At 41.1% G+C, this 10,810-nt stretch overlaps 1 protein-coding gene across 1 annotated transcript; it reads left to right on the top strand.

Annotated features, from left to right (window-relative positions):
• Positions 1–226: 226 nt before the first annotated feature.
• On the top strand, positions 227–10,286 carry LOC115230989 (nuclear nucleic acid-binding protein C1D). Its single transcript, XM_029801084.2, has 5 exons — positions 227–392; positions 4,199–4,265; positions 5,851–5,906; positions 7,174–7,321; positions 10,071–10,286. Exons 1-5 carry the CDS (start codon positions 261–263, stop codon positions 10,166–10,168), a joined length of 501 nt encoding a protein of 166 aa, XP_029656944.1. The 5' UTR covers positions 227–260; the 3' UTR covers positions 10,169–10,286.
• The last annotated feature ends 524 nt before the right edge of the window (positions 10,287–10,810 follow it).

The raw sequence follows: 10,810 nt of genomic DNA, 5'->3' as shown, positions 1-10,810 counted from the left end.
TTAAAAAGTGGAATAAATTGTTGTGCGGAAGAAGAAACGCCTGTAACATTTTCGACAATAACCCTTTTGATTGTACCATTAGACAACGTCCTCTTTTTTCTTCGGCGAATCATTTAATTCCACTTTTGAATAGTCTAAAATAATCACGATTATTCTTAAAAGGAGAAAAAAATAAAAGCGCTGAAAATGCGGAATAACGTCCCTTTGCGTCGTTCGTTGCGAACGGGACATCTGCCATTGATCACCGTTCCTTCACAGCTATGGCGACCAACATGACAGACATTCCGCAGAATCTGAAAGAAAAATTAGCAGATTTGGATCGTTCTTTAACGAATTTAGAAGAATCTTTTACCCCCATGCTTTCAAAATCACAGATAGAAATACAGTCAGAGGTACATATATATGTTCGTCTTTGTTTTTCTTCTATATTTTCTGAAATTAACATCGGTAAGAATAACATAAACCTCTGTCACGTTGCGAATTATTTGCTTCAAAGGATTTTAGCGATTTAGTTTACCGTTGATTCTAATGAATAAGGCGAAAGAAACTGCAGAATTCGGTAGCTTGGTTTAAATTAACACAGGAACCACATATAAAAATATCAACTTAAATGTTGTAGGAATTTATATATAGCAGCCAAAATTCGTTTTGAATCTTGTCTTCTTTCATGGTTTTTTTTAGTCGATATAATAAATACCTATTTCTTTACTACCCACAAGGGGCTAAACAGAGAGGGGACAAACAAGGACAGACAAACGGATTAAGTCGATTATATCGACCCCAGTGCGTAACTTGTACTTATTTAATCGACCCCCAGGAGGATGAAAAGCAAAGTCGACCTCGACGGAATTTGAACTCAGAACGTAGCGGCAGACGAAATACCTATTTCTTTACTACCCACAAGGGGCTGAACACAGAGAGGACAGACAAAGGGGTCAAGTCGATTATATCGACACCAGTGCGTAACTGGTACTTATTTAATCGACCCTGAAAGGATGAAAGGCAAAGTCGACCTCGGCGGAATTTGAACTCAGAACTTAACGTCAGACGAAATACCGCTAAGCATTTCGCCCGGCGTGCAAACGATTCTGCCAGCTCGCCGCCTTTCGATATAATAATAAATACTGGGAGTCAATTTAATCGATTATTTTGTCTTTCTTCACTATAGAAATCGATCCTGTGGTTGGTAAAATAAAATGGCTTAAAAATAAATAACGAAAGTAATCAAACTTATTAATGATTAACAGAAAAAAACATAAGCAACAATTGGTTAATGTTTACTTCAACCCAATTAACTGAGCCATATGTTAAGGTGCGGTTAAATTAAAAATCTGAAGGCGAAAAAAAAAAAAAAATAGTAAACGCAGATGAAATATTAAGAAGAGTGGTCCCGGTGCGCGTACTCGCGCATCCGCACTAGCTAGTCGATCCTTACTTTGTGTTTTTGTGCTTTATTTACTTTGTTTTTAAAAAATTATTTATTTTGCTAGATAGTCGTTGTAGGATGTGTAGCGCGGATGTGCGAGTGCGCGCACCGGGACCACTCTTCTTAAGTAGTACCTCGTTTCTGGAAATTATTCGTATTAAATATCTTCAAATAAAAATATGCAATAACGATTCAAGTATTAACCGGATTTATTAGTACGTTTCATCGTTTCAGTTTTTTATTTTTTTTTATTTTCTATGTTCAAAATTTTACTTTCGTTTTAATCAGACGCCAAAATTAAACTCCACAATTACTGAAAACATTGAGATATCTTTAATAAACTGGTCTTTACTGTGCATATACTGTAATAAGGAAAACATCAGTGTGCACGCCTGTGCACACACACACACACATGTATACATACATGAGGGGGTGCTGAAAAGTTCCTGGCTTTGGTTAAAAGAAAATACAAAAGGATCAGTTAATTATAGTTTTATTCAATATACTCCCTTCTCAGATTTACACGCTTATTGCAGTGGTCCTTCAGGTTTTGTAAGCCCCATAAAAGACTCAGAAGGTTGAGCCTCCGGCCAGACCGTTCGTGACACCCCTAAAGCCAGTAACTTTTCACACACACTAATATTTAGCAAAATTGATATATATCCGTCTCCATAATCTTTTTTATTACTATTTTCCGTTGTAGATTTGCATGAGCAGAGCTAACCTGGTTCTAAACAACAACTAGGGAATAATAATTTTTTTTTTTACTCTAGACACAAGGCTCGAAATTTTGGGGGAGGGGGCGCAGTCAATTAGATCGACCCTAGTATGCAACGGGTACTTAATTTTTTCAATCCTGAAAGGATGAAGGGCAATATGGGGACGTAAACACACCAGCATCGGTTGTCAAGCGATGTTGAGAGGACAAACATATACACACACATGCATATATATATATATATATATATATATATATATATACATATATATGATGGGCTTCTTTCAGTTTCCATCTACCAAATCCACTCACAAGGCTTTGGTTGGCCCCGAGGCTATAGTAGAAGACACTTGCCCAAGGTGCCACGCAGTGGGCCTGAGTCCAGAACCATGTGGTTGGTAAGCAAGCTACTTACCACACAGCCACTCCTGTGCCTATCTGCCAATGATTCTGCCAGCTCACTGCCTTAATTACAATAATAATAATTGTTTTTTATTTAGACACAGGGCTGAAAGTTTTCATAGGATTGGGCTAGTTGATACAAAAGACCACAGTACTTAATACTTTATTATTATTTCATCCCAGAAGGATGAAAGACAAAGTGGCAAAATTAACCATGGCAGGATTATTTTTTTGTTAACTCAGACAAGGTTGATGTAGATGGGGTTTGAACTTTAGATGTAGAGGAGGAGATAATATCGGAAGTACGAATGATATTGCCGAGTAATTAATTTCTGATTTATTTTTTAAAATATTCTAATTTTTCACTTCCATTCACGTACAATATCATACATCTAATAGTGATTCTCTCACCATTACTTTGGTGACTCCAGTGAAGGTCTGTTTTGCTGAGGAGTTCTAACGAGGCAGAAACATATTTGGAGTTGTCACCCATACTTGCCAAAATGATTAAAATGATATTAATCATTGAGCTAATGTTATTTCCTCACTGCAAAGGACATTTAATTCTCATTGGTCCAGTTCCTCATATAAGTTGGTACCTATTTCTTTATTACCCGCAAGGGGCTAAACAAGGACAAACAAGGCAGACAAATGGATTAAGTCGATTACATCGACCCCAGTGCGTAACTGGTGCTTAATTTATCGACCCTGAAAGGATGAAAGGCAAAGTCGACCTCGACGGAATTTGAACTCAGAACCTAACGGCAGACGAAATACGGCTATGCATTTTGCCCGGCGTGCTAACGATTCTACCATCTCACCGCCTTTTGTAAGTTGGTACCACTGAAGAGAATATGTTATTATCATCAGCAGTGACCATACTGTGTAGTAGCTTACAGCAAGATCTAAATAAGCTACTATATAGCTAATTCGGATTTTGTATGTAAGCAGGTAGTGGTGGTGGGACATACTTCAGTTCTTTTACCTCCAGATTTTACTCCTCATCACATTCCATTGAGAGATCTTCTGTGATGATGATGATGACGATCATCATCATCGTTTAATGTCCGCTCTCCATGCTAGCATGGATTGGACGTTTTGACTGAGGGCTGGCGAACCAGATGGCTGCACCAGGCTCCAATGTTGATCTGGCAGAGTTTCTACAGCTGGGTGCCCTTCCTAATGCCAACCACTCCGAGAGTGTAGTGGGTGCTTTTACGTGCCACCAGCATGGGGGCCAGTCAGGCATACTGGCAATAACCTCCCTCGAATCTTTTTACACATGCCAACGGCACAGGTGCCAGTGAGGTGATGCTGGTAACGATCCTGCTCAAATGGTGCCTTCTACATGCCACCGGCACGGAAGCCAGTTAACCGCTCTGGCAACGATCACACTCAGATGGTGCTCTTAGCACCCTACTAGCAAGGGGCACAAGTGCCAGTAAGGCGAAGTTGGTAACGGTCACACTCGAATGGTGACTTTTATGTGTCACTGGCACGGAAGCCGGTTAGCCGCTCTGTCAATGATCACACTCGTATGGTGCTCGTGCCCGTCATCGAATTTCACTTTGATTTTGATAATGATAAGAAGCTTTAATATTATTTACTGGAAAATATGTTAAGAACTTCATTTACCTCTTTGTGTTTTTCAGTTCACCCCTTTGGAACAAGCTAAGCTGAATTTAGTTGCTGTTTACGCCATGAATTCGTTATTCTGGGGTAAAGTTTCTTTCACTTGTTATATCTGTTATGCTTGAATTTCTTTTTTATTATTTGCATCATATTTAACTGATTTTCGTGTACTCATATTTGACTGTCCCCATGTCTAATGTGCTACATTGTATTAAAATGTGAAATCATTGATGTAGGGCAGGGGTGAGGAAACATTTTAGGGCGGCAGGCAAAAATTTCCAAAGAAAAAGGTCCGTGGGCAGATCACAAGTTCTAACTGTTATCATCATCATCATGGTTTAACGTCCGCTTTCCATGCTAGCATGGGTTGGATGATTTGACTGAGAACTGGCAAACCAGATGGCTGCACCAGGCTCCAGTCTTGATCTGGCAGAGTTTCTACAGCTGGATGCCCTTCCTATTGCCAACCACTCCGAGAGTGTAGTGGGTGCTTTTACGTGCCACTGGCACGAGGGTCAGTCAGGCGGTATTGGCAACGGCCACGCTCAAATGGTGTTTTTTATGTGCCACCTGCACAGGAGCCAGTCCAGCAGCACTGGCAACGACCTCGCTCAAATGCTTTTTCACATGCCACCGGCACAAGTACCAGTAAGGCGATGCTGGTAATGATCACGCTCGAATGGTTATATCTTTGTAAATCTTGTCTATATCGATGTATAATTTGAGACACATTAATAAAGATAAGTTTAAGACATGAAGTTATCGCGTAACATCTTCATTAACGCCGCCACTGAATTTAGGATGTTTATATTACTTATGAGGCATTCTATATTTTTCAGCTAGAGTGTAGTTGGGTCTTAAGGGGGTGGTACAAACCTAGTAACAGCAGTGGCACCATCATTCTTTTATGTCTGCTTTTCCATGCTAGCATGAGTTGGATGTGTCTTTCGAAGCTGTGTTTTATGGCTAGATGCCTTTCTTGTCAACAACCCTTTTAGTTACTTCCTATGCTATAGAAGGTGCATGGCTCAGTGGTTAGAGCATCGAGCTTACAATTGTGAGGTTGTGAGTTCGAATCCCGGACCGGGCTGTGTGTTGTGTTCTTGAGCAAGACACTTTATTTCACGTTGCTCCAGTTCACTCAGCTGTAGAAATGAGTTGTGACGTCACAGGTGCCAAGCTGTCTCGGCCCCTTTGCCTTTCCCTTGGATAATACTGGTGGCGTGGTGAGGGGAGGCGAGTATACATGGGCGACTGCTGGTCTTCCATAAACCACCTTGCCCGGACTTGTGCCTGGGAGGGTAACTTTCTAGGTGCAATCCCACGGTCATTCATGACCGAAGGGGGTCTCGATGCTATAGAAAGCTGTGATGTGCTTGTTTTAAAGCTGATATATACATACTATCCATATCTTTCAGCTGATTTCAGAAATAGTCAAAATTTTGGTGAGATTTTGTAAAATAATAAAATTTTTCATTATTAATCTGGTATTTAGAATGTACGAAGACATTTTTACATAATTTTATATTTATAACGGTAGTTTTAAATTCACATGTACAGACTTCAAACTGAACAGTTTCTTTCTTGAATCATAGGGTCGTTGTTGTTGTTGATGATAATTTTAATAATGACGGTGATTACCGTACCTAACAGTTATTTATTTCTTTTCCAGCATATTTAAATACCTGTGGTTTGGAGCCTTTAGGAAAAGGTGTGAAAACAGAATTGGTAAATATTGTTTTTTTTTATAAATAATTTGTCAATGCAAAGTCTTTTCTGTATTTTCATTTACTTGTATCAGTCACTGGACTGTAGCCCAGGTACTTATTGTATCGCTCTCGTTTTGCTGAACTGGTAAGTTACAGGGACATCAGCAAACCAATACTCACTCGCAAGTGGTGAGAGACATACACACACTGGGCTTCCTCACAGTTTCCCTCTTCAAAAAATTTACTCACAAGGCATTGATTGACCATGGGGCTAGAGAAGAAGGCACTCATCTAAATTGCTAGGCAGTAGGGCTGAACCCCTCATTCATTGGACAATGAACTTTGCTTGTGGAGACCTATTGAGGCAAGTGTAAACAAATCAAAATCGCTAACATGGCTGATGACAGTACTACCTAATTGACACTCGTGCTAGTGGAACGTTAAAAGCACATCTGAGTGTGATCGTTGCCAGGGCCACGAATTGGCTCCGGTGCTGGTGGGGTGTGCAAAGCACCATTCGAACGTGATCGTTGCCAGAGTCACCCTACCAGCACATGTGCCAGTGGAACGTGAAAAACAGGATTCGAGCATGGTCGTTGCCAGTGCTGTCGGACTGGCCCCTGTGCAGGTAGCATGTAAAAAACACCTTTTGAGCATGGTCATTGCCAGAACCGCCTGACTGGCCCTCGTGCTGGTGTCACGTAAAAGCACCCACTACACTCTCACCAACCCCCCTCAGTCAAATCGTCCAACTCATGCCAGCATGGAAAGCGGACGTTAAACAATGATGATGATTTAATATCTATTTTCCATGCTGGCATGGGTGGGATGGGTTGATGGAATCCAGTGGAGTTGTGTCAGGGCCTGATGTCAGCTTTGGCATGATTTCTATAGCTGGATGCCCTTCCTAACTCCAACTACTTTACAACCTGTACTTCTATTGTGGCACCGGCACTAGTGAGGTCACCAAGTAACTTGCAAGACAAAACAAAGAAAGGAAAAGGAAAAAAAGGCCCTCTTGACTGAATGAGAGTGTATCTGAGAGAGAAGCAGGTGGCTTAATGCCAGCTTTTGAGAGGCTGAAGTATGATAGAGGGACAAGCACAAATGTTTTGCTATAAAGATGATACATGGCTACCTCGAATTATGCGAGGGTAAGCAAGAGTAGCCGGAAGGGAGATAAAGATGGTAGTGATAGGGTGCCAGAACATATTCTCAAAACACAAATTAATAATACAATAATAATCATTATTCATTGATATATTCTCCTGTTTCATTTCATCCAGGACCGTGTCCGGACTTATATGAATCGTGTGAAAGAAATTGAAGACAAAGCTAAAGCGCCCAGACTGAATTCAGATGCAGCTAAGCGGTTCGTCAGGAATGCTCTTTGGCAGTCTGCACACAAGAAATCACAGCCTGGGTCAAGTAAAGGTAACAAAATCTCAACTAATGTATCAGATTCCACTAAGCGCAACTTTACCTTTCATTGTTTTGAGGTTGATAAAATAAGTACCAGTCAAGCACTGCGGTCAATGTAATCAATTTACCCCTCCCACCAAAAAAAAAAATTGCTGGCCTTGTGCCAAAATTTGAAACCAGTATTAACACTAAGCCTCTTTAACCCTTTTGATACCAACCCATTGGTAACACTCGTGGATCTATGATACAAGATTTTTCCCATTTTGAAGTCTTCCTGATTAAATTAAACTCCACCATTATAATTTCATGCAAGAAATTTTTACTAATTTCATCATCATCATCGTTTAACCTCCATTTTCCATGCTGGCATGGGTTGAACGGTTTGACCGAGGTCTGGAGAGCCAGTGGCTGCACCAGGCTCCAATCTGATCTGGCAGAGTTTCTACAGCTGGATGCCCTACCTAATGCCAACCACTCCAAGAGTGTAGTGGGTGCTTTTTATGTGCTGTCGGCACAGGAGTCTGCCAGGTGGGTCTGGCATCGATTACGTTTGGATGCTGCTTTTTACCTGCTACCGGCACAAGAGCCAGTCAGGGGGTACTGGCATATGTGCCACTGGCATGGGAACCGGTCTATTATTTAAAAAAGTTTATTTTACTAAATTGCTTTAGATTATTTTATCTTTTGTCTTTCACTTGTTTTAGCGATTGGACTGCAACCATGTTGGGGCACTGCTTTTAAGGGTTTAAAGGGTTTAGTCAAACAGATTGACCCCAGTGCTTACTTTTTTAAAGTCTGGTACTTATTTTATTGAACCAGGGGATGCAAACAAACCAATAACAGTCGCCAAATAGTAGTGGGGGACAATCTATGTCAGATAGGTGAATATGTACCCTATACACTGTAGTAGAGTTAGTGTATCCCAGTTCATGTTGAATAGTTATGTATCCCAATTCATTCAGTTAGGGTAATATATACCCCAGTTATTGTATTGGGTTAACTTGTACTCCAGTTATTGTAGTTAGATGGGGTATCTCAGTTCATGTACTTGGGTTTTTGTGTACCCCAGTTCTTGGATGGGTTAATATGTACCTCTGTCACTGTAGCTGGGTTATTGTGTACCCTAGTTCATGCCCAGGAGTTAGTATGTGTCCTTGTTCATCATCACATTCAATGTCCCTTTTTCCACGTGGGTATGGGTTGGACAGTTCAGCAGGAACTGACAAGCAAGACGGCTGTGCTGAGCTCCAGTGTCTGCTTTTGGTTTCTACAGCTGGATGCCCTTCCAAATGCCAACCATTTTACAGAGTGTACTGGGTGCTTTTTTTTTCAATGGCACCAGCACCAGTGCGGTCACCAGATACTCATGTGACAAATATCTTTGGCTGAGTGGGATATAGGACTGAAGGAGGTGATAGAATGATAGGGATGATAAGGGTGTTTTGCTGGCGAGGTGAACACAAGGTTTCCCCAGCTAGAAAGAGAGAGATAGGTGTATTTTTGAGAGAATAGGAATGGAAGGAAAGAAACAGTCGATGGGTAGGTAAGTGCGCTGGAGTGTGAAAAGAGTGTGACATGATTAGAGATGGGGATTAAGGTAGATGCATTGAATATCAGCGTGGGGGAAAGGAAGTGAAGGAAATAGGAGTGGGTCAGGGAGGAAGAGGAGGTAATAAGGGACAGTAGTAAGGATATAATATGCTGTATTGAGCAATAAATGGTATTGCTAGGTTATTGTGTGTCCTATCCTTAGGTGGGTTTATGTATCTCGGTCACCATAATTATATTATAGTTATCATCATCATCGTTTAGTGTCTGCCTTCCATGCTAGCATGGGTTGGACGGTTCAACTGGGGTCTGGGAAGCCAGAAGGCTGCACCAGGCTCCAGTCTGATCTGGCAATGTTTCTACGGCTGGATGCCCTTCCTAACGCCAACCACTCCGTGAGTGTAGTGGGTGCTTTTTACGTGCCACCGGCACAGGTGCCAGACGAGGCTGGCAAACGGCTACGATTGGATGGTGCTTTTTATGTGCCACCGACACGGAGGCCAGTCGGGGCGGTGCTGGCAACGGCCACGTTTGGACGGTTCTCTTACACGCCACCGGCGTTGGTATCACAGCTACAATTTCCATTGATGTTGATCGATTTTGATTTTGATTCTCATTTGCCTCAACAGATCTTCACAAGTAGAGTTTTGTGTCCCAAGAAGGAAAGGTATGCATAAGTGGACTGGCTACATCCCAGGTAAAAGCCACAGGTTATGGTCTCACTGGTCCTGCTGGGTCTTATATTATAGTTATATTATCTTGGTCACCATGTTATATGCATGTTATCTTATATGCATATATATTATATACATGTTATATTATCTTGGTCACCATAGTTATATTAGCGTTCCTCATGTTATTGGGTTTTTTGTACTCTAGCCCTCCTTAGATGGGCCAATGTATACCTAATTGCTGTAGTTGAGTTGGTCTGAACTGCAGTCACTCCACTTGGGTCTGTGTGTACCTCATTCACCATAGTTGGGGTAGTGTCTACCTGAGTGTTTGTAGATGGTTTGATTGTGTCCCCAATGTTCCTGTAATCATTCGATTGTGTACCTGAATTTTTCTAGTAGCTGAGCTACATGTCTGTCTCAGTTTAAGTAATTTGTTTACTGTGGACCTAGCTCACTGCTAATATCTTTTAATATCTTTTCAGAAACATTTAAAAAAAATTGTTTAATTTCTTTTCCCTGCCCCACCCCCCATTTTCTAGCTGAAGCTGATCAAGACAGACCGGTCGAAGCCCCACCTCCAAAGAAGAAGAAAAAACTGATCAAAAAGAAATCAAAAAAAGGAAAACACCCCAAGTGAGAAGGTTCTTCATATCCTTTCTTTTTCCTTCTCTACTTCTTTCTTCACCCTCCCCTCAAACGTTGCTCTCTGTCTATAGTTTTATATTATTTTTTATTAAACAAATCGCAAATCACAAGTCATTGTTATTGAGTTCTTTTCTTTGTTTCTTGAGAATTGTTTTTGTTGATGTTTAGCAGTGGATCAATCCGGATCTAACATATTCTTTTACTCTTTTACTTGTTTCAGTCATGTGACTGTAGCCATGCTGGAGCACCGCCTCTAGTCGAACAAATCTACCCCGGGACCTATTCTTTGTAAGCCTAGTACTTAATCTATCAGTTTCGCTTTTGCCAAATCACTAAGTTACGGGGACGTAAACACACTAGCATCTGTTGTCAAGCGATGTTGGAGGGACAGACACACAAACATATACACACACATACATATACACACACACACACACACACACACACACACATATATATATATATTATATATATATATATATATATATATATACATATATATGACGGGCTTCTTTCAGTTTCCGTCTACCAAATCCACTCAAGGCTTTGGTCGGCCCGAGGCTATAGTAGAAGACACTTGCCCAAGGTGCCACGCAGTGGGACTGAACCCGGAACCATGTGGTTCGTAAGCAAG

The sequence above is a fragment of the Octopus sinensis genome, unplaced genomic scaffold (assembly GCF_006345805.1).
Source record: "Octopus sinensis unplaced genomic scaffold, ASM634580v1 Contig16980, whole genome shotgun sequence".
Taxonomy (NCBI): Eukaryota; Metazoa; Mollusca; class Cephalopoda; order Octopoda; family Octopodidae; genus Octopus; species Octopus sinensis.
The sequence above is the reverse complement of the archived record's forward strand: the minus strand, read 5'-3'. Positions and strand labels throughout refer to the sequence as shown.

What these genes read in the sequence shown, in the direction of transcription:
- LOC115230989 (XM_029801084.2), top strand. Translation starts at nt 261, where the DNA reads ATGGCGACCAACATGACAGACATTCCGCAGAATCTGAAAGAAAAATTA. An exon ending in CATGAATTCGTTATTCTGGG is followed by an intron (nt 4,266 to 5,850) that starts GTAAAGTTTCTT and finishes TTTCTTTTCCAG; the next exon opens with CATATTTAAATACCTGTGGT. An exon ending in AAGGTGTGAAAACAGAATTG is followed by an intron (nt 5,907 to 7,173) that starts GTAAATATTGTT and finishes CATTTCATCCAG; the next exon opens with GACCGTGTCCGGACTTATAT.